Source organism: Passer domesticus, chromosome 11 (genome assembly GCF_036417665.1).
Source record: "Passer domesticus isolate bPasDom1 chromosome 11, bPasDom1.hap1, whole genome shotgun sequence".
Taxonomy (NCBI): domain Eukaryota; kingdom Metazoa; phylum Chordata; class Aves; order Passeriformes; family Passeridae; genus Passer; species Passer domesticus.
This window is the reverse complement of record NC_087484.1, coordinates 4,488,989-4,513,685: the sequence shown is the minus strand read 5'-3', so window position 1 is coordinate 4,513,685 and position 24,697 is coordinate 4,488,989. Positions and strand designations below refer to the sequence as shown.

Below are 24,697 nucleotides of genomic sequence, written 5' to 3'. Positions count from 1 at the left end.
GACAACAGGAGGAGAAGCCACTGTTTCTGAAGAATTTATATTGCTCTGAAATTACACAGCATCCTTTAGTGAAAGAGCTCCTGAGCTGAGGCCAGGGAGGAGCAGGGACTCCAAGGATAATCCCTTTGTGCACCCCTCACAATTTACTGATCCCCAACAAGTGTCTGCAATTTTCCTTGAAAATAAATTAAATGGTTCCCAGACAAAGAAAAGGCACAGCCCTGCCAGAAGATCTCCACAGGACTGAAGTGACATCTGACTGCCCAGCACCTCCTCAGCTCAAGTGCCCCTTGGCCATCTGCATTTCCCATTTCTCTCTGGGCTGTTCAGCAGATGATCAGTTCTAGCTCACAGCAGAAAGAAGCCTGAGGTGACACAAGTATAATGAATAGTCTCATGATGGGCTGGGTTTCAAAAGCCCCACAGCAAGACCATATGCAGAAGAAACAATAAAAAGGGTCTCACACACAAGAGGGTACCAGACTCTCTTCTGGACTGCCTATGTGATGATGCCTCAGAGCCACCCAAAGCCTGTGGCACACACACCCAACAAGCAGTGAAAAGCAGGCACTTAAAACCATCTGTAAACTGAACAAAATAACAAGTGCCTTTCTTGTATTCTAACCCCTCTAATATGCAGCTCATGTTCCTAACTCACATTAGTTCATCATTTTCCTACCATGGTGCATAATTAGTGACTGGATAAATAGGTTTGTGAGCTAATGCCACTGAAGTGGAAGTATCACTCTCATTTCTTCCTCCTCCTCTTTTTTGGTCCTGAACTGTGGGAGCTGAGACTAAATGGCAGAAGATCAGTTTTTCCTTCCTGACCTGGCTAATGGGTCAGGCAAATGCCAGCACCAGGCAAAGGAAACAGTGGGAAATGATGTAAAGGGTGGAGAGGACATCATGAGGTCATGTCTTTCAGCAGCAGCAGCAGCTCTCCATCAGGTCAGGTCATTTGCATCAAACCAAAGTCAAAAACAACCACTGTTTTTACCAGGAAAAACTGTCTCCTGCTAATAGAAAAATCACAAGGGAGAGAAGCACTTTAGACCAGTACAAGACAGAAGAGGCACTCTACTGAACTGAAAGCTCTATGAGTAGCAACGCATCCACAGCAAGGCTGAAGAACCATTATTCAGCTTCTGAGACAATTAAAATAAAGGTTTGAATGTAGGTTAGACACGCTGGAAGATGTAGTAATTCACAGGTAAAATACCGAAGAGAAAGAAATCAGAAAGGGCAGAAAAGAGTTCCTTGTGTACAATGAAACAGCACTGGTGGATGCCAGCAAACCAAATAAAATGACACTTGGGAATAAAATATTATTTTCACTTTAACTCTGTCCAGAAAAATACAATTAAAATTTTGAGCACGATTCTCTACAGCCCCTCGTGTTTGGAGGATGTTACTTTGGCCAACACTCTCTCAGACTTGCAGAATGTATTTTCCCTCTTTTACTCAAAAATACTCTTCAAAAGGACAATTAATCAGAGCATGCAGTTCACTTATGTGCTCTGAAGTGCCTTCTGAAGGGGGCAAATCTGAGGAATTTGGAGGGTGTCTGGTCCCCTCGAAGGCAGGCAGAGCTCTCACCCCACTGAGCACACAACTCTTCTGGCCACGTTTCCCAGGCACATCTCATGGGGGGAAGCACCAGCTGTCTCCAGAGGGAGTCACAGTCAGTTCCACACATGTACAAGAGTCACTTTTTACTGAGGGAGATGGGAAATCTATGCAGAGATCAAACTGTTGGAAACTCCAGCAAAACCCATGTGGAAGCATGCAGGGCTCAGAGAGAGCTCCACGTTCCTTATCAGCAGTGCTGCACACTGCCAGCTTTTAAGGGCTATCTGGTTTGAAAGGCAATTTCCCAGCCTCTAACTGCATTTGTACTCAGAACAGAATCATGCTGCTTTAATGACTCTCATTACATTTTTAATTATAAAAAGTTCAATTTGAAATTGCCCAGACATTTCCACAAACTGCTTTTAGCAGGTCACTAAACCCAGGCAGATAAGAGTAACCACTATGCCTGCCTGGCACATCTATCTTAACAGTAAAAATAAAGCAAGAAAAATAATGCTCCAAATTGGATATTTTAAATGGTCATTGCCATAGAGCTCCTAAAATGATGAAACAATGGGTTTAAGAAGTTGCAAGCAGAGGAGAGATAGTAGTGCTGTAATATTTTGCAACTATACAGTCTGAGCTTAAAAAATAGCTACAGTTCTATTTCTGACATAGCAGTTGGCTCAAATAGCTACCTAATTCCCTTAACCCATCTTGTGCATCAGCTTTTCTGGCTACATATAGAATGGAAATAACTGGGAATGAGCAGCAGTTGATAAATCAGCTTGTAGATATCAGTTTGTTTTGAATATATAACATACTTCAGAGGAGAGCACCCAAATTTGATGCTCAGGTATCTGTGTTGGCCCTAAAACTGAAATTCATTCTATCTGCTGTGTTTGTCAACAACACAATTACAGTCTTAGATTCACCCTGAGGAAAACTAATCTTCTGTTATTTGAACATATAAAAGGCCATAGTTCAAATAAAGCCAAGGCACCAATAAATAAATTGAAAAGCCTTTGAACACACCCCCACCTTTCTGTAGAGTTAAGCTTCACTTGCAGAGAAGCTGTAGGAGCGGAGAGGAGGAGAAAAACTCCCCTAAAAATTCTGTCATGGCTCACATGCTCATCCAAAGCCACTCACTGCTCCAAGAGCCAGCAGAGTATGAAGTTTGTCCTTACACCCTTCTGCTCACAAACAAAACCACCCCTGGTCTGCACAGCACCACCACCCACACACAAACATCCCCAGCCTCGTTAGAGAGATCACCCTGGAGTTTATCAACACCACAGGCTTCAAAACAGGGTCAGCTTGGCTGTGCAGGGTGGTGTTACAGCACCGTCAGTGAGCAGGGAGCACAGCCTAGCCCTGCACTGCCAGGGAACTGACACGGCAGTCATAACAGCATTGTTTAAACACTGTCATAACTTAGTGTATTCATAAATTCAGCAGTTTAAACCATTTCAAGGAAACTTATTAAATTCCCCTGTATGAAGGAAAGGAAGGTCTTGACGTAGTAACTGCACTGTACCCATAAGTATTTTGCAAACCAAGGCTCCTTGGCTGAGAAACTTACCGGGAAAACATTCAATTCCTGTGCTATTTTTTTTTAACTTTTTAAAAAAAATTAAAAATTTAAATTTGTCACTGTTGAACCAGCTCACCAAGGAGCCTGCTAGCCAGTCTGCACACTGCTCTGGCCTTTTGTAAGGAGCAAATTGCACTCAAAGTGAGCTGTACCCTGGCTGAGCAGACAGGATTTAGAAATGCAGGTAATAAAAAAAGATACTGAATGTCCCTTGTAAGTATTCTGAGGCAGGGCATCTTTTAAAAAGACATGAAGAGTTTTATACAGTACAAGGAAGAACCAGGTAAAATTTTCTGTAGACTCCATGCAGTTCAAATGGACACGTGATACATGTGGCATGCAGTGCAATAAAGTGTCTCTAAAATGACAAATGTACAGAATGAAAATGAGCAGGAAAAAGGATCAAAACAATTAGACAGTTTCTTATTTAGCCCAGTGAAATCTCTAGGGGACTTCGCATCTGCTCAGGTTTCAAACCAGTTGGTACCCAGAGCATCACTTTACTTGGGGACAGTCATCAGCCATCCTCTGCAGCCACCACAGCCCCTTGAAACTGTTAAAGCATTTCACAAAGAATAGAAAAATGTACACAGACACTTGTGTCCACAAAGGATGGGCACACAGATGACTCTGGAACAACAGCATTAATATGCACATTCATTTTCCCACTGACAAACTCATTACCTCTCTTACCCAGCCTATTCTGACACATTAGTTATCAGAGCAGCTCATAAGAACACAGAATATCCCAAAAGAGAACTTCAGGAGAAGCTTAATTAAATAACCGATTATTCTTTATGTTGAAAAAAGAAAGACATGCACGTACACTTCCATGTGACAAGCTCCCCGGGGAAAAATTTGTAAAATAAGCATAAAGTGTTTATTTAACTCAGAGAAGCAATTAAACCATTAAGAAGAGCTCAAAGTAGGCATTATGCTGATTATCCCTTAATTACGTGCATTCACAGCAGTGACAGACAAGCTGCAACAATAACAACTATGTTACCACAGTCATTTTTTCCTGACCTGGGCACATTCTACAACAAATCCATCAGCAATGTATATTCCAGCTGATTTAAGAGTGATGGTCCACATTGTTACCAGCATGAAGGTATCTATGGCTGCTGCTCCTAAAACCAAGTTAAACACACCTGAGCCTATTTCGACACAAACAGACAAAGCTGTTTATTTATGTCCTTCTTGTGATAGAGCATGCAATGCTAATGAGAGCCTAATTGCAATTTCTCATGTCTGTTTACTCCGCCCTAATTGCAGCCCTGCACTGTCCCCTCCTACCCAGGGCTCAGGACCCCCAGGGTGGCACAGGAAGGTGGCACAGGAGGGTGGCACAGCTTGGCCTGTGCTGTCAGGGCAGGACTGGCAGCAAACACAGCCCAAGGAGTGCCCTGGGTGAAATCCCAGCTGGAGGAACCCCAGTGAGGATCCCAAACCTCGCGCTTCCCTTGGATCAAAGGCGGGGACGCGGCTGCAGCCAGCACAGACAGAGCCTGCAAAATGCCACCACAGCAAAGGCATGGAGCTGTCACCCAAAGGTAGGAGCCACCCAAAGGCAGCAGCTGGAGCACTTTTTCCGCCCTGCAGCAGCATCCCACCACAGGGTGAGCAAAGTCACTTCAGAGCTCTCCTGGCAGAAGGAGCCGCGACAGGAACGCGCTCCGCTCCAGCCCCGGCAGGGCAAAGCGCCTGCCAAGGCACGGAGTCGCCAAGAAAATTACAATATGATAGTCTTAATTACACTAATTGCGTTTCCTGGTATTGAGGCAGGATTAATATAGTGTTTCTTATGCTAGATTTCATAAACACAATTGGTTTCAGCTTAACTCTTCGTAATTGTATTGCACAGTTCTTGCAAACAATTAGCCACCAATTATGTTCATTTCGTTTTGCAGATGACTGATAAAACATTCCAAATATCAGAATTTTCCCCCAAGGGAGGCAAATTACTTCTAACTTAAGTAACCTTAATGAAGCCTCAGTGAAAATCCTGTGGGCACGTCACCCAAGGCACTTGCTTGCCATTTCCATGCTTGCACCAAGGACTAGAAAAACTTCCACTCAGAGGAAGAGCCATGGCCAGAATGGCTTTGGAGAGCTGAGTGACCATCTTAAAGTGATAAAATGACCATATATAAATACAAATAAATAAACATATACACACATATATATATTTGAATACTAATGTATATTTTTACAGTTGTACATAGACACCTCTTTTATGTAAAAGCAGATGAACATCTATACACAGACACACACACACTTGTACACAAATACTTGGTTTAGAAATCAAACATATTTGAGCCAGTGTACATCTCAAGCCTACAGGTGCTGGGAACTGGACTGGAGTGGCCTAATTAATGCCCCACTCCCACCCTGCTCCCCACAGTCCCATCATCAAACCCAAGTGCTCACACAATTGAGAATGGCAGGCATTGTGTTTCAGGCCCCTCCGCAGGCACAGCTCCAACATTCAGAACAATCCAGCCAGAAATGTTCAAAAATGTTATGGTGAGATAATATCGTCTGCTGAGACAAAAATAGTCTTTTATTACGTTACACAGAGGTCATCTGGAGCGACCTCGCCGAGGTGGCATTTGGAGAGCCTCACCCTCAGCAGCAGCAGGCAGGGCAACCAAAACTCCAAGAGTTTCTAGGAATTTTAGGCTGGATTTTTATAAATAACACAGTGTAGCTTTGCTTAACATGTACACCACTTCAAAGGTGAAGCTTGGATAAATAGTATACAGATAGTTATAGACCAAATGGTCACTTATAAAACTCTGCTTGAAAGCTGTATCGTTGAAAAAAACCAAAATCCAAGTACTTTGAGAAAAAAAAAATAAAAAATTGTAAGCTCTTGTTTGCCAGTGCTAGCAATACCAAAGCCTTTCCATAACACAACAATTAAAACATACTTTGCTAACAAAGCTTTACACCAGGGTTTCTGCACAGGTTCTTTTTTCCATACCTGCAGGGCCATGAGCCCTTCACTTGCCAGGAGAAGCAAAAATAAACCTTGCTGATGGGTAATTTGCAATCCTTCCCATACACACTGATTGACATGGTTCTGTGCTACCAAGTATTTTTTAACATCTCTATGTGGGGCATATTGACAGGAAATTAACAGCAACCCAGAGAGCAAGGCACTCCTTGTGACAACCCTTTACACTGGAATGTTCCCCCACCTCATCCCCAACAGAAACAAGAGGAATAAACTTTGAAAGAAAACAGAGCAAGGAAAAAAAAACCCAAACAAATCACAAAATACACCATCAGAACTGTTGTTAACAACATAATCAAGAAGGCAAAAGTCATATGCAGTAATCAAACCCAGCCTATAAACAAAGCATGTGCAGAACCCTGCAGCTTTCCATTATAACACATGGGGTACATTAATAAAAAACTAAATTGCACGAATTATGACAACTTGGTATTCTGTTGAACACTGAAAAGAAAAACCCCAACAAAACTCCCACTCATCTCCAGGAGTAGCTTGATTTTTAACTAGTATTTGAAGCTCTCTGACCCACAAAGAAAGGAAAAATCAAAATTAAGTCTTGTGGTGCTTAAATAAGTAAATCACAGAGTAGGTTTATTTGTTTCTAGGATATTTGTCCTAAATAATTTGGAATATTCTAGATTTACTGTTAAACAACTATTACTGATGCAGCTGGATGGCAGTCTGCACACTTTGAGGTTGTCCACAGTTATGCAATTTCACACTGGTTAATGTGGTTGAGTGGGCTTTTTCCTTTCCTTTTTGTTTTGAAGCCAGTGATGCTTTCATTGCAAAGCTGACTCAGCGATTTATTTCTGTAATATCATCTATTCCTCAAACCTCTATTAATGAAAATATTCACAACACACAAAATGAGCTGTTGATGTCACAGACCCAGAATCCACCCTATGGCAGTGACCACGAGAAAACACTGGTGCAGAAGGAACAAACGAGACTCTTTAAGATATGATCACACAAATTGTATCTAAATATAGAAGGGGTTTGACTGTCACAGTGGAAGCTACACAGCCCCAGAAACTTGATAACAGCAGAATCAACAGCTGATTCAATACAGCTTTCAACAACCACTACGCTATTTTTTTTTATGGTGGGAGTAAGTACAATTTGAAATTCAGCAAAACCAACAATCCAACTTACATTCTTTACCATTTAAAGTCAATTCATTATTAGCACTTATCCGAGTTGAGATTTGTTGCAAAATTAAAAATGAGAAGCATAATACTAAAAGCCCTGCAAAGACTAAGTTACAATGTGCTTCATCCCCATCGCTAATCCACAACAAACATGAACCAGAATAAAGAATAAAAAGCATGGGAAACTCAATATTTGCCTGTGATGAGGGCTGAAGGAATTTAATAAGGATAATTGAATAATTTCATTATTCTTCTGGCCAGTAACTATAATTACTTCAGATTAGGAAAGTTGACTATAACTGCCTTACTAATTCAGAACTATAGCTGCACTAATACACTGTAAAAAGACTAAAAGCACTGACTAATGGGTTTGCAATGTCTGTAGCCTGTGGATCTTGGACTTGAAAATCCTGCCACCATTGACTGGAATGCACTAGGTCCATACTAGGAGGATCAGATGCATTTAGCAGGGCTGACAACTTCAGCCTTCCTGCAGATACCCACACACTCTCAGAGATTCCCTGGGTTTTAGGTAGAGATCCAGAGATATTGGGAAACTTAAAAATTGATAGTATGCTGACAGAAGACAGCCTTCCCCAGGGCCCTTGGATCTACCATGATTTCTGAGTCTGTCAGACACACACACATATATATGTATACATACACACAAAAAGAAAATAAGGACAGACACAAACCCCAAACACAAGTCCTGCATATTTACAAACCCAAAAAAAGTCTGAAATTATAGCCCAGACCATATGTTCTAACAGTTGTCTTTAAAGTCTGCTGTCCTAATTCCAGAGATCAACGCATTTCCCAGCAGCAGATTCTTAGGCATTCCAAAAAAATACACAAAAATAATCTCCATTTTAGCAAAGGACAAGCTTCAAGAACTGCATCTCTGCTCATTTGGGTGCCGTTCTGCTGGGAAGCAGGATGATTGGTTTTTACATACGTACAAACCAGAATGGTTCAAGTCTTAATTTATTTCTCCTGCCTTTCTCCTCCTGCAGGGCTGCTGTGCCCTGAGGCCACGTCAGCAGGACACAGCACTGGCTGCCAGGCTCCATCCCAGACCTCCCCAGGGACCAGGGGCTGGGAGAGCCTCTGGCCATCCCTCCAGCATGGGTGGACACAGACCAACAGCAAAGGTCTCAAGAAATCCTTGGTTTCTACATTTCATAGAATTCCCAAAATATCTCCACCTTAGCTATATCTCTGTCCCTTTCAGTGTACTACAAAACAGTCACAATTTAGGATTTGGAAAGATTAAGCCAAATTAAAATTTAATTACATGCCAAGATTCTTTTTCCTTTTGTCTTGTGTCAGGGGAGTTATAACAAATAACAGCTACCAACTGTAAAGAACCAGATATTCCACCCAGCAAAGCTACAAGTGCAGGTGCATCTGGTTCAAGATTTAATCACACACATGCAAAATAAATTTCCATAATTATTCTTAGCATTATCGGATTTAAAATGGAGAAGCTAAGATTATTCACACAGTAAACAAAGCATCCCATTGTTTACTCTTGGCTTCTTACATGGCTTCCTATACTTGATTGTGGTGTGCTAAAAAAATAAAACCATGAGATGAGCGGGGAATGGTGGGGTGATCTCACTGACAGTAACATGGGAAAAACCTACTCCAGGTTAGCAGCTCTTTGCTCTCTCTTACATTTCAACACATGGTTCACAAAGATGTGAAAGCTTTAACGTTGTTTATTGCACATGAAAGGTATAAAGGGTACATCACACCACAGTTTTCTAAGGTGATCAAACACTAAAAGGGCAAAGAGCCTATCTCTGACAGGCACCAACAACATCAGAAATAACACAGAGGATGAAAGGTTCCTCTGCAAATTCTGGTATTTTCTAGTGGGCAACAAGGTGAAAATAAATTAACAGTGCCTGTTATGATTATACAATTAACAGCTGGTGGTTTATATCCATGCACCATGGATAACATCCCAACAGGAAAGGCACAGCTGATCCCAGGCCTGGGGACATGTCTGTGCTACAGAGCTGAGTTTGCTGAAACACTCAAGTGACCAAACCCAGGAGATGGTGACAATGCATCTAAAGAATAATACTAAAGAATAATATAGATATTTTAAAAAATATTTTGGTCAATACAAAGGCTGATTAGACACTGACATGGGATTAGTCCCAGTTATTCTCAACCACAGCTTTGCTCTGGAAGATGTTTATGCAGATATTTTCTCATTTGTCCACTAATAGAAAGAACTTTAATAAATCAAAAACTTGTTTGTGCTACAGGAGAGCAATGGGTACTGCAGGCCTGTCTTTTCCATCAAACACTAAATCTAGACACCAAGTACCAGGAGTCAAAGTAAAGTGGTGTAAATGAGGAGTAAGAGTTATGTTTTAAAACTTAATGGGGTGAAAAAGGCCCTTGCTGGTAAACAGAAAGAAACTGAGCCAAAGCTTAATAAACAAAGTGTAAACAAAAGCTATTTAATACCAAGAGCTGTGCTGTAAAACACCACCACACAGACTGCTCTGCTGCAAGCCCTAATGACCAAAACAGTCTGAACTGAAGCTGCATTTCCTACAGGGAGTTTTCCATGCCATGGAACCAGACTGCCCACCAGCACGTAGGTGGAAAGAGCTGAAACACTTTGCAGAAAGCAGGAGAAACAGAACCAGAGCTCACCCAGCATCTCACCCCTCCCTTCCCTGCCACAGCCAAGCACGTCCATCCTGTCCTGCTGCCATGCACCCTGGCAGATGTCCCCAGAGCCTTTCCCCAGGAGCTGCCTGGCCACATGCAGCTCCCAACTACCAGCAGATACAGGTGAGAAAAGACAATAAATTTGTCAGGGCAGAAAGAAACAATGTTCTGATCAATGCAGGGCTTTGCAGCATACTTGGAATACAGTCACAAATGTATTTCTTAAAATGTAACCAAGGGCCAAATTCTGGTAATTCAGGTGATGCTCTGGAGAGAAGCAGGTACTGAACCAAAGGGACTCCTGCCCCAGCCTTGGGATCTGACCAGCACACAGGCAGTGCCTGCCCTGGAGGGCCCAAAGAACCTTCCACCTGCAGATTTCACCAGCTGCTCTTTATTAAAGTATCTCCAGCCTTCTCAAGCCTCTACAAAGCAGCAGGACTTCAGGTGCTGCTGCTGTTTCATCTCAGAGTGAAACCACGCCAGGCCCAGTGATGAACAGCCCAGCATCTGCCTCTGCCCCTGCCAAGTGATGGAGCAGGTGCTCCCAGCTCCTGAGGCACCAGGTGAACTGGAACACAGCCAGCTACCTGAGCCTGGCTTTCTCTTCTGTCTCCCCAGGCTTCTTTCCTCCCCAGCCTCTGCTGTGACATCCCAAAGTGGGATCAGCACGTCAGGGGAGGCGATGCTCCCCCTCTGCTCTGCTGAGGCCTCACCTGGAGTACTGCATCCAGCTCTGGGGTCCCAGTGTGAAAGGAAGGTGGAACTGTTGGATAGAGCCCAGAGGAGTTTCAGGAAGGTGATGGTAAGGCTGCTATGGAGACAGGCTGAGAGTGGAGCTCTTCAGCCTGGAGAAGGCCTGAGGAGACCTCAGAACCCCGTCCAGTGCCTAAAGGGGCTGAAAAAGAGCTGGAGAGGGACTTTGGACAAGGTGATGGAGAGACAGGACAAGGCTTTAATCAAAAAGAAGGCAAGTTTACATTAGATAAGAAAAAGAAATTCTTTACTTGAAGGTGTTAATAGACTAAAACAGGTTGTTCAGAGAAGCTGTGGCTGCCCCAGCCCTGGAAGTGTCCAAGGCCAGGCTGGGCAGGGCTTGGAAGAACCTGGGACAGAGGAAGGTGTCCCTGCCCAGGGCAGGGGGGTTGGAATGAGATGATCTTTAAGTCCCCTTCCAACCCAAACCATTCTGGGATTGTGTGATCCATCTGTTCCCTTGGATGTGCCCATCACCCCTCTCATCCCAGTGGCAATGTCCCCACCCAGTTCACTCCACAGGTACCACTCACTTGCTCACAGTGTCCCATCTATTTTCAACTCCTTCCTCCCCTGCAAGAAACTGACTCACTTCCTCATTTCCAACCTCATACCGTGGAGGAAAAAAACCCCCACACTTTGTCTGGTTTGCCTGGACTGTACTAACAGCCTTATTTCACTGACACACACACTCTTCCTATACAAATATACAACGGTAAAGCCTTTAATATTATCCATTCCTTTGCACTACCACACCAAACCACACCCACCCACCAAATTAAGGGAATAATAATTCCAGGAAATCTTTCATTTCAGAAACCACTGCTAAATTTTTTGCATACTTCTGGTCTTTTTCTTGAGTTACTCACTTTTAGAGACACAGAAAAAGCAGCACTGAGATTGAGTTCTTGCATTCTTTGTTTTACAAGATAAGAAGAAGCAAAGACTTCAAGTTCAAGCCTCAATGGCAAAACACTTGAAAACATCCCTTGAAACAAATATCAGTATTAGTAAACTGTCTATGTTTTTATCCTGTTTTCATTTCAAAATGCAACCACCCAAAAGCAATTTAGGTCCTTGTCTGCAGCAGATATTTATGTTCCAACATAACTGCACCCCCTCCACGCCATTGCACATCTGTACCTTGTCCTTGAATAAATCACAAAAGCCAGTTTAATGCAGAGCCTTGCTCACCCTATGCAAGGGTGAATTCCCCATGTTTCAGGACAGAATTAAAGCAGAATTTTTAACCCTTTAGCATATTTGTTTTCTTTTCAGGTCAATTTTGTTCTTCACTATTCCAAACTTTGTGCTGGCATACAAAACAAAGACTAGAGGCGAGTTTCAAGAGAGCATTTCCAGCAGCATGGGTTAGGCAGAATTTACCAGGAATTCCATTTTTTTGTGCCATCACCTGCTTTTCTGCTGCCTGCTCTTCTACTTTGTTACAGTCTTTTTGCAGCTTTATATGCATACAGAAAATTCAGTTTGGCTTGTGGCAGAAAATGAGGTCCAGCTTGAGGACCATTAACATGGATGGCAATAAAACGAACATTTAGCAATAACTGGGCAGTTCTGTGTGATCCATGGATAGCCTGCATACTCTGTACATACACATTTTCAACATGTGGGTGACAAGCAAGGTCAAGAGGCACCAGAACAATCATTCTGCCCATGTTATTCCTGCCACAGCGGGTGTGACAGCTTGGCATTATTGCCTTCCAGGAGGGAAAGGCTCTGAACAGATTCTCAAGTACAGCTTCACTGCCCCAAACTATGCACAAACAGTGAATTTTTGAAGTGTGAATGACAAAGCTCTCAGGCAGCAACAAAAGTTCCTACCAAAGATCTTAAGATATTGGCTAAAAAACTAGTCTTTAATCAGCCACTAGGGAAATGTGAGTTTCCTGAACATATCAGTTTCACATGAGATCTATTTATTCTGAAATTAGAAAGCAGACTTTTTTTTTTTAAATTCAGGGGTCTTTTTCAATTCCACTCTGTAGTTACCAGATTCAGGCTCTCACCCTGCTCTATATTTCATTTATTGTGGTTACCACAAAGCACTAGCTAGAAGCAATCTTTCATACAAAGGAAATACAAGGTCCACAGTTAACAGCTGAGTAAAGAAATGGCTGAGGATATGCCCTGCCCTTGTCCTTTTCTTGCAGAGCTAGCAACAGTCAAGTCCCGAGTTTTTGACAAATAAAATGGGAATATGTGAAAAGGAAATGAAGCATTTAAAGTATTGACACATTTATGAAGTATTTAATACCTGTCAAACTTTCTATAAAGAGCAGCTTTTAAAATACTGATGACAGAGCACATACACATGTTCCATCTTGCAAAGACACTGAGTGGAGACCCTGAACCTGTCTCCCTGAACCCCCAGAGGGGCAGCACAGCAGTCAGAGCCCCAGGCTCACCCTGGGTGTTTGGCAGCACAAGGCGAGCAGGGAAATCCCAAAGGAAGCACACCAGTGACCTGCCATTAACACCCACATGGACGGAAAGGAACAAGGACTGGCCATGGCATCACACATGAATAAAGGATGTGCTGTATGTTTCCACTCCATCCCACAGGCCAGGTGGCCAGCCCCAACACCCAGCAAGCCCTGGGGTGCTGCACAGCCCAGCTCCATCCACACAGGCCGCCTCAGGTCTTGATTCAGCCTCTAGCAACCATTAAAAAATGAATCTCAATTAATCCCCAACATCTCTTTTCTTTATTCCTTTATTTGGCTGTTCTTATAAAGGCTACAAAAGTCACATAGCACAGCATCTCTGCCATCACATGGGAAGGAGAAGGCAAATCCTGAGGAAGTCAGACAACAACACAACTCCTGCTGAGAGCACCTGGAACTGTTCAGATGCTTCCCTAAACAACTCACCACGTGGGCTGTGCACTCAAGGGCTGGATTCCTCCAGAAAACCAGATTTATTGTGTTTTTTTTTTTTTTATTATTTATCTTTAAATATCTTCTCAAGGGAACCACAGACCCTCTCCATGGCCACTGACCAGCTGAACTTCTCCCAGCCACCATCATTTCCAAGAGCTGCCTAACCCAAGCCCACACCATGATCTACAGGGCTTATAAATCACTGTCTTAAACAAGTCACCTTTATATGCAAGCAAAAAAGAAGAAGTAATGAAGAGAGCACTTGCTGCAACACCTTGCATCCCCAGTTACAAATACATACTTATTCCTGTTTTTTATTATTTAGAGGTTATTATTTTTTTTTAAGTTTTCACTGATTATCTTACTGCTGCAACCCCAAGGGACTGGAAGAAGTTTTTCTATTTGAGATTTCTCCACCACTCCAAAATGTCAGAAACATTCAAATGTGCATCTGTTCTTTCTGGCTTAAAACAGTGATTACTCAATTAGTGGCTAATTACACTTCAGGGTGTTTAAAACAGAGGATATTCCACAGAGGTTCTACTCAAGCAAGTGTCTTTTTTCCAACCACGGTAAGACAAATGAAGATTCACCAAGTCATCTTCTCTGTTGGTTTTGCCTCAGTCCTCTAAAGCACATCATCACCAGATACACCACAGCTGTGGAGCCAAACAGGGTTCTGGACACAAAGTGGGGCCCACAGGACTTCCAGAACAGGCTCCAGGAGCACAGCCTGAAGATTTCATACTGCCCAAAAAGTCATATGCAAAATAAATAAAAAAATTTAATTCTGCTACATAAGCAAAGTTAGCTGTCCCTGCAGAATGGGAAGAGCTTTCGTATATCCTGAAGAATTCAGTGTTACCAAGCCTGACATCTCAAGTTTTTATTAACAGTGTTCACTCCCTGCACTCAGGAGAATCACTCAATTTGTAATAAAGCCATCCTTCACACTCTGAATATTCAGCAGCACATCTGATGTCATAACCCTGAGTACGTGGCAGTAAGGAAAAAGCAAGTATCATCTATTCCACAGGGAGCTACCAGCTGAGAGGCACTGCCCAAAAAGACACTTTCATGCTGCCTTAACATAGTGCTAAAATTATTCCTTACCCTGCTAATCATAGTGCAATGTGGGAGCATTGGAAAATGCAACATTATTGTCTGAGTGCTGCCCTATGTACAGGGAATACATTCACCTTTAAACATACCAAACATGTATAACCTTTAAACATACCAAAAGCTCTATCACAGGGGAAAAAAAATACACTAGGTTTTGTGGAGGGGGTGTGTAATTTCCAAAAACACTGCACACAAAATTAGCCTGTCTACTATAATAACCTCAGAGCACAAAACTAGAATTGTCACAAATCCAAATCCTAGTATATTTGCAGGCTGATTACAACAGATCTTCTGCAATAGATCACTATTAAGTTCCACAACTGCATGGTAAGAGCAGCTTTACCAAAAGAAAAAAAAAAAATACACCACCACCAAAGTCAGGCACTTTCCTGTGTTTGCACCATGTACTTAGTTCAGCAATAAAAATAATTTACAATAAAGTAGGATCAGAAGCTTTAGCTTGAAAAGAATATCAAGGATTTTCAGGCCAAACTGAAAGAGTGTATACAAATAAACATGAGCCTTGGCAGTCAATACTGCAGCTATAGCAAATAAAAGGGGACAATCTTATGCTAGAAATTCTAAATCAATTTTATGAAAGGCTGCTGATGAGTACCAAACAAGTCCCACTGGCACAAACACGTTAAATTACTGGGAATACAGATCCATGAGGTTTCAAGTTGCCTTCATTTAAATACGCTGTCTGAACACCACTTTGAGCATGAACAAAATTATAAATAAATGGGGTCATAATTATATTTGTAATGGAAATCTTTCATGTACTAAGCCAGAATAAAACATTCTTCTCAAATAAAAGGAGTAGCCAGCTTTATTCCTCTGTTAATTGCCACATGGACCAATTTCTTACCACACAGCATGTTGGCTATAAATCTCAACAAGCAGCTTTAAATTGCTGTTATTATTGCTCATCAAGACCAAATAACCCTGGATGGGGCTCAGGGAAGCTTCTGTAACGTCTATCTCAAACAACTATTAATTCATCATTTCCATGGGGATGGAGCTTGAAGCAAGAGCCACCCACTCCTCCACTGCTTACATGGAGGGGGAGTCACAGAAAAGATGCAAAGAGGCTGCAAGATGGGACTGATAAATAACAGAAGAGAGAAATCCTCCTGGACTTCCAAGAAATGCATGACTCATTCTGAGATACCGAGCTCCTAGAATACAGAGAGCAGCCACGTCTGCAAGCTCTCACTCTCCAGTGCTCCAGTGCATTCCCAGAGCTGCAGATCACGATTTTGGAGAGAGGACAGAACAGGTATTCCATAAAGCTCATCCACATCCTCTTACCTTGGATGCACTGGAGGGTTCCATCCTCAGCCCTTATTGTAAAGGTTTCACCTGGATTAACTTGAACCAAAAAGACCTGCAGAAAGAAAAATAAACATTTGTTTCACTGTGATCTCCAAAAATTAAAATTTCCCTGGAGCAGTAACTGTGCTGTCCCTTTTCTGAAAGGGGTGGGGGGAGCAGGGAGGGCACACACTGGCTTTTTACACTGTGGGTGCCAGCCTGAAGGAGCAGGCAGAGATCTGAAACCCATCTACATTTTAAGAGCTGAAATGAAGATGTAACTGAACTGCATACAGGTGAGAACTGAGTTCCACACCAAAATCTTGGGGGTGTGTTTAACTTGGCCAAATGCTGGTAGCTAAGGACATAAATCTTCAGATCACTGGCACATCAGAACAGAGACTACACAAACCCCAACATGCAGCACCAACCCATAACGGGATTTCAAGTTCACAGGAATAAAAATTTTCTACTCTGGAGAGCTTATCCATTATGTTTTCAAAAATTGAGATTTCAGTCTTGCACATAACAGATTTCGGTTAAGCAAAACCTGGAGGCACACACACAGTTAACAGTTGCACACAGAGGTATTTATTAACAAATATAATATTTTTTAAAATAATAAAATGACCATCCCAGTCTCCCACTGCTGAATCCTGCAGGTGATGAGATAACATAAGGACCAGGAAGCACCAAAATATGTCCAGTTCATAATATGTTGTATCATCTTCATAAATTTTCAGGTCTCTGAAACCATGGGTTTAAAAACTGTGATTTAGAATCCTTTCTTAAATGGACAGTGTCACTGAGGACTAGAGACCATTTATCCCACCTTGCTGCTCATGAAACTTTGACTAAAATACTTTAAACACACTTCTGCTAACTGCTTTGTCAGAAGTTCAATCAAATTATAAATTAAATTTTCAATTTGCACCAAAATTAATCCACATTTTTTTGTGAGAGCTCTCTCTAAATTTAGGTCTGGTCTTTATATTCTGGGACATCTGCATGCAGATTTCAATCATTCAATCTGCAAAGAGAGAATCTGAATTCATGTTGTGTTTCTGAATTCCTTAAGCCAAATGCATAAGATAATTATTACCTAGATGACCTTTTGAATTACAGTAATCCTACAGAAACCCATTATTCCACCAACATTTTTAAAGCTCAAGCTGGAAATCAGAAAATGACATATGAAAGCCATTATGTTGTCTGGAACAATCATTTCTCAGGGAGCACTGATCAGGGTGGATCTGGTCCAGCACACAGAGCACAATAAATGGTTCAGAAAAGATAAAAGGCACAAAGCCATTCCATCCCTAATCTCCAAACAATCAACATTTAAGTGACAGCATTTAAGTGCTCTTCTGCTATGAATAGGCGTGAATTATCCACCATGGAATTATTCACGGGACACGGGCAGCAGGTCAAAAGATGTGCAGAGCAAAGCAATGTCATCCAGTTTAATTAAAAAACCCAAATAAACAAGAATCATAGAACTATTTCATCAGCTCATTTGCATTACATGTCTCAACCAACAGCTCTAAAGCTGGTTATTTACTAACAAATTCGATTAACATCAGAAGCCCCTGCACACCTTTAGAACTTTGGAAGAACTTGGTTCAGCTCCTCAAAATACAGACTCCAGCTCTGATGCCCCATGCATGTAAAGCTCCATCCTTTCCCTAAAGCAGGACAGACAGATTCCTCCTACCCAAGGCACATGCCTACCCAGACTTATCAGATTTACAAATTCCTGTCCCAGGAATCCATCACCAGCATCAGTGTCCACATCAGTACCCCCACAGTAGTCCCTTTACAATTCCTTAGGGTTCTGCATTAAAAAGCTGATATTCCCATTCACAGCTGTAGCTTTTGATGGTGAAAATGAAGCAGCATCATCCTTGCCTATCACATGGGGTTTTAAGACAAACAAATTGTTCCAGTAACAAATTTGTTTCCTGTAGAGCAGCAGCCACACAGCTCTGTGCCCCCATCACGAGCCTGTGGGCAGAGCCAGGGACTTATCTACAGTAGTTTCTATTAGAATGTTATAGATATGGAAATAACTCCTTACTGACAGATGCTCAAATCAGCCGCCTTTGGAGCCCAAGAAAACATTTACAGGCTGTTGCTGGGGGAAGGCAGCAGTATCAAGAGCAAACAGGAATAGCCAAGGTGTGACTGACGTGGGTCAACAGTGGAGAAGGGCTGGGCACAAAGGGAGAACATGAAACCAAAGTGGCCTCAGACCTGGGAGCAGCAACCATCAGGCATGATGCTTCTAGAAGCTGCAACCCATCCCCAGCCCCTCCTTTCCCAAAACTGGAGTACTGGGGTGCTCCCCATAATCCATCCCACCACCCAGTTCCCTCCATGCTGCACACAACCCCCCAGAGCTCACAACTGCACAGCACTTTGGCCAGAAATGAGGCCAAAGCATTAAAGCCAGCACATGTTGAGTATTAAATATAGGGCACCTTCCAGCCAACACCTCTGACTTGTCCCAGTTGCCTGGGACAAATAATGTCAAGGCACACTGCAACTTCTTTTGGTTATACACATTAAGTATATGAAACTAATTCAGTGATTTATTTTTCCCCACGTTCCTCATAAACAACAAAACCATATTCTGCAGCCTGGAACACAGCTTCCCTCTTTCCTTTCACACAAGGGATCTTCAGGAGAAGCCTCGTTTCGAAAGCTTTTAATTAAAAAATCTGAGGAAAGCAATAAAAAAAGTGTAAAGATAACATCTCTTTTTTAATGAAAACAAACCCAGATGATCTTTAATTGTGCCTCTTCCAATATTCATCATCCCAAGTATGCATAATTATGAGATGGCAACAGAGGAGAAGAACTTGAAGGGTCACTTGGAGCCCTCACTGCTGGCTGGCAGCATCTCAGGGTGTGGTCTCGTGTCCTAGGTCACCCCAGCCCACTTCCAGCCCTTGGCCTCCTCCCATCCAAAAAGCTGGAGCACATGACAGCTGGGAGCAGGGCGTCAGCGGCACAATCCCAAAGGAGTTTTCTCTCCCCTAAAAAGTACTCGGATGTTTAACCCAGCAGTTTAATCCCCCTGGGGCCAAAGCCCAGCCGTACCTGCTGCATCCTCAGAGAAAGCTTACTACCTCCATAAAGCTCTTCGTGCATTTATTTTGCATTTAAGAATGTCATTCTATTTCATTGAAAGCCATGTTTGTTGAGTGATGAATGTTACTAAGTTGCATAGCTACTATAAATATTTATAATCCCACAGAGTATGTCCAGACTGAGTTTGCACGACAAGCCAAGCACGTGTCACTTGTGCCTCCCCTGCTCCCACTATCCAACTCTCATGGCCAGGGGAAGAGCCTGAAGAAGCACCCACAAAGGTAATGCAGGCATAAACTCAGGTTCAGAGATAAACTGACTCTGGGAAGCTTTGGATTGGACATTAGGAAGAAATTTCTTTACCATGAGGGTGGGGAGACCCTGGAACAGAGAAGCTGTGGCTGCCCCTGGATCTCTGGAAGTGCCCAAGGCCAGGCTGGATGGGGCTTGGAGCAACCTGCTCTGGTGGAAAGTGTCCCTATCCATGGCAGAGGGACACTGTGGGATGCACCTGGAAATTTATTGGGGCACAGTAATGATAAAGATAATAATACGCTATTATCTCTTTTTTACCCTACTGGTTTACTTATGCAAGATTTTGAGCCCACGGCAGGAAATTCACACTCAAGGCAGGCCATCATCCCCCACCTGGTCCCTCACAGCAGTGACTGGGATGACGTTCACCTGAATCCATGTGATGCAATTCAGCCCCCAAGCTCACTTGAAGTTTTCCCCCTTTTGAGAACATTTTCCTCACTAAGGTCAAAGAGCAGCTTGCAGGGATTAGGCTTATTAAAACCCCACAGTAAATATTTTCCTGTGTGGTGAATTTTCCCTTCCATGAGATATATTGTGCTTCATACAGCTGGGGAGCACAACATCATAGGCAACACCTGGGATCCAGCCACAGGTTCCTCACAAATGCTTTAAAGCATTAAAATTTATTGTAATTACGGTTTCTACGGCACATAACTTACGGAATGCATTGCACCTTTTGGGAGAAGAAAAAAAACAAAACAATCACCTGTATCCATTCTGTTATCTACTTTAAAAGACTGTGCCCCAGTAAATTTCCAGGTGCATCCCTCAGGAAGGATCAGGGAAGTCACCATTCTGTGTGCAACACTCTTCTCAGGAACACATCATCCCTCAGTCACACAGAGCAGACAGGCTAAACACTTTCAGCATCTCTTCAGTAAGAAAAATCAGGGAACATGCTACATCTTAAACAATAAAGCTGACTTTTTAAAATGAATACTTCAACAATTGTGTCTGAAAAAAACCCTTTTTTTGTTTTTGACTGGACAAAAAAATAGAGGTATTAATAGAGGCATGAAGCAATTCAGTCAATTTACCACGAGTGCTCTTTGCAGCAAAACCCACAAGTGGCAGATCCTGAACCTCCTAATTTATCCAACTTTAAAACACACACACCAAGGAAGCAGTAAAAATAAAATAAATTAATAAATCGAGAAACCACAAAGAAGTAGCTAAATTTTGGCAGAAAGTTCGTTCACTCAGCTCAGATGCTGTGGCTCAGTACAATACCCAGCTAAAGTGCTTCAGTTGTTTGCAAGGTGCACAGGAAAGCACCAAATCTTGTTCCTCATTCAGCTGTACTCTTGTCTCCCTCATTTAAAGCCTGTGACCCTAAAAGACAAGAACAAGCACACACAGCACTATGTACAGTGCCTAAGCTTCAGCCAAGTGGTGAAACCCCAGGGTAGGTAAACACAGCTTTACAAAGAGCAGGCAAGCAGAAAACCTGCTGCACCTCTGCAGGTGCAATGAGTGAACCAAGCTGAAATAAAACTTCGCCAGCTAATTAGCCCAACATTCTGTACAGATGTGCTGTAGTACAGCTAGCTGCCCCTCCACTTCATACTCCAAGCTTTTTAGAGCTTGTAGTGGAGTACCTACAGGAAACCATTGAAATTCTTGGACCAAAAGGTTAATTATTGCTCCCTGAATCCCCTAAGGAGTTACAAGTGGATTAGAAGCAGAAACAGCTCTGGAAGCAACATGAAAGCATTAAACACAGCAGTAGTGGAAATAAAGTGTGGGAAACTGAAAAAAAAAAAAAGAAAAAGTCAGTGCTAGAAATGCCATTTTGGGTAGTCTAGAGGAGAGGGATTACTGTCAAGCAGGCAGAGACATTCCTTGCCCTGCCTTGTGCAGCCCTTACTCTCAGGAAGATAAAGAAAGGGAATGTTCCCATGCAATTGCCTTACACTGCAGGCCTGTTTGATTTGCCTTTTGCATCACTCCCCAGATGGCTGCTGGCAAGGCCAAGGTGTTTCACCAGCTCCAGTCTGCTTTACTCTGTGTGTAAGAACGGGTCTTTTGAAGAAAGGCTTTTCCCTGGCGCTCAGCATTTCCAGGCACAGCTCCTAATGCAGCTCTGTGGCGCTGGCACAGCTGAGGCCCCACAAATCCAGTAACACATGAGGGTGAGCAGCAGCCAGCGTGCCCAGAGCAGCCCATCAGAGCCTCCATTCTGTCAGCCCCAAAGCACGAGGCACTGACCTGCCTGCTGGCCACACTGCAGCCTGGAAAACTCCACACTCCTCGTCCTCCACCAGCTCTGCTATGATGCTTTCTCACCACCAGCTTCTAATGGAGACTGTAATTAAACCCTGTGTGTGTCCTCCTAAAGCTAGAACCTATTTATGGAGTCATATAAACCATCTTTCTTAAGGAAGTCATTCTGGTGTGAATCTATCCTGAAGCCTCTTCCCACCTCACAAGAAACTAAAATAAATCTCTTTCAACAAACACTTCACACTTGTTTCCACCTTACAACAAACCAAGTTAAGAGCAATTAACATAGTTCATTTGCAAAGATCAAACAAAGCATTTATTCCAGCTTCATTCCATTTTTATAACTGTACTTTTAAAAAGCAAAGACATCACCTAAAGCTTCAGGAATAGGATGGAAACAACAAAGCACAGAAGTAGTTAAGCTTTGCAACAGAGAAGGGCACATCCAGAGTAGAAAAAAATCTCATGGAAAACTGGTATTTCAGCTACAGGTACTTCAAGAAACAAGGAGATGAGATCTAAAAGCATCATCCAGCAAGCACACAGAAGAGGGACCTGGTCCAGAACCGTTTGAGTTGTGCTTGCATAACACAGCAAAAGCAAGAAGCAATGTGCTTCCAGTGCACCTGCAACTCTTTTTAATGCAAAACATTAGCTGAGAACCTACTTTAAAGGCAGCAGAGGCATCTGCCAAGCCAGGCTGCTAAATCAAACATGGGGAAATGGAAGGATTGGGCTTAGAGCACCATCTCAAAGGAGGGCTCAGAAGATTTCACTTATTCTTTCTGTAATACAGAAGGACACACTGACAGGACAGTCTGACCTGGTAAGTGCTTTCCAGCAAGAAAAAAAGTGTGTACTTAAAGAACAATTATCCTTTCCAGTAGGAATAAGACTGTTCCTTCATCTAAGTGTACTAATATTGGATTTGTTAAATACAACCACTGAAAGCATTCCTTTCTGTTTTTTCAAGTCAAAGCACACTTTGCAAAAATGACTTAACAAAACCAAACTAATCACAACAATGAACATCTACATCATAATGAGATTTCAGATAACTAAAAATACTTAGAAGCTCATCAGGAAAGCAGAAATTATTCTTCCTCTTGAGGTTGGTCTAACTCAAACACAGCTTGGAAGGAGGAACAAATGATCCAGGGAACAAGAAGTAACAAAAGGACCTCTAATAATTGATTCAAGAAGGACAGCTTGCTTCTACCTTTGTTACAATACTTTGCTGAAATTTCTCATGTTAAGGGGAGAACCAAATCGAGCAACACAAAAATATTGCCAGGATAGAAAGATGTTCTCCAAAGAGATCCCTTAACCCCAGATGACATATTTGGGAACCTATCACCCCCAGCTTGAACTTGCAGGCTGTATCATGGCATGAAGGCATCACTGTGATCTCATTCCACCAACTTCTGATCAAGCTTGTTAGAGAGTATCTCCCAGAAAAAAAAATAAAAGCAACTGTAAGGTTGCCTTTAGTCAAAACCCCACTCAAAATTCACACCTGCTTCTGATAATGAAGCACAGGGTAGTACACAGACCCGCTGGGAAAGGTATAGTGAGGTAAGCAAAGAATAGCAGATAACACTGCTATTCTCCATTTCTTTTCTTACTTCCATTTTTTCCCTCATCTCAGCATTTTTAAAATCTTAAAATCTCACCACAAATGCTACTAAGATGTCTGGACAAGAGCGAGCACAAGTAAATCATAAGACTAACTTCTTGCAAAGCCCTCAAACATGCAGCATTTAGAGCCACTGTTTCAATTCCACTATTTTCACTTCAATGAACCCACATGCAAACAAACACGTTCAATTCAATGGTACACTTTAATCATTGTTTTTCAAGTCTTTTTCAGCGTAAAGGCAGATTTCTACATCCCAGGAAACACTCTGCGCTCCCTCGCGCTGCGGAAAACCATCTTCCCCATCTCGAAAACATCTTGCTGACCCAGAGAGAGTTAATTTGAGTTTCTGACCTGCTGTGATCCATCGCCATTCACGATGTGAGGCATCATGGCCACCTCCCCGTTCAGCAACGGCGGCAGCTCCAGCGGGATCTGGTCGGTCATCATCATTGTGACGTACATTCATGGAGAACTTTCCTCAACGGGCTTCCTGCAAGAGAAAGCAGCAGTTAAAGAGCCTGCAGAAACCCTGCTGGACTGCAGAAGGCCGTTCTGCCATTCAGGAACTTCAGCAGCAGCCCTGCTTTTGTAACAGGAGGTGCAGGGAGCTCAAGGCTCTGAACGGAGCTTTTAACTGTCACACCAAGAGCATGGAAAGTCAAGTTTCTATGCAAGAATTCCAAAAACCAACTGGTCAGATTTCCACTCTTTCCCACAATTATAAACCTCAGCCTTCACTGCTGAAGTAGGCAGGTTCTGAGACACTTGGAATTTTGCTCTTAAATCACCATCCTGCTTGCTGCCACATCCCTTGGAACTGCGTCACCAGCACGGTTTCAGATGTTACAGCAATTTCACTCAACAGTCACACTTCAAAGCCAAACACCTTTATTTTCTTTCTAGGGCCCTGTAAACAGTGTGAACTGCCACTACAAAACAAAGACGCCCGACTTGCACTTAATCACAACCCAAAAGATTAAGGCTGCTGCTGGAGCAGGAGGGACAGCACATCCTCAATGTTCTGAACACCCCGTTCTAGGAAGGGCAACAGAGAATGCTGACATCACGTAAGGATTTGTGAAAAATCACACATCACTTCCAGCACACCCTCCCCCTTTCACAGCTAACTGATGTGACACGTGAGCATCAGTAAAACCATGAGAAGCTGCCTTGTAAAAACAAGTCTTAATTCAGTGTTAAGGGTATCATCATGCTGGTTTATGGGGCAATAACGCAGCTCTAGTGAATAAAATGGATGATCTCATCACATAGCTTATCTAGACTTCTGCACAACAACCC

At 42.6% G+C, this 24,697-nt stretch overlaps 1 protein-coding gene and 1 long non-coding RNA gene across 2 annotated transcripts in view; one reads left to right on the top strand and one right to left on the bottom strand.

Moving 5' to 3' along the window:
- The window catches only part of FNDC3B (fibronectin type III domain containing 3B), a 183,049-nt gene that overhangs the window by 122,864 nt on the left and 35,488 nt on the right, over window positions 1-24,697 (bottom strand). The window contains exons 2-3 of the mRNA XM_064385242.1: window positions 23,750-23,888; window positions 16,123-16,198 (exon numbers count right to left, since the gene is read on the bottom strand). Of these exons, the coding sequence (XP_064241312.1) occupies window positions 16,123-16,198; window positions 23,750-23,860 (187 nt within the window). The 5' untranslated portion in view covers window positions 23,861-23,888. The remainder of the gene's footprint in view (window positions 1-16,122; window positions 16,199-23,749; window positions 23,889-24,697) is intronic.
- Window positions 10,066-15,104, top strand: LOC135278640 (uncharacterized). Its single transcript, XR_010346089.1, has 2 exons — window positions 10,066-11,003; window positions 12,068-15,104. It is a non-coding gene; the product is annotated as an uncharacterized LOC135278640 (long non-coding RNA).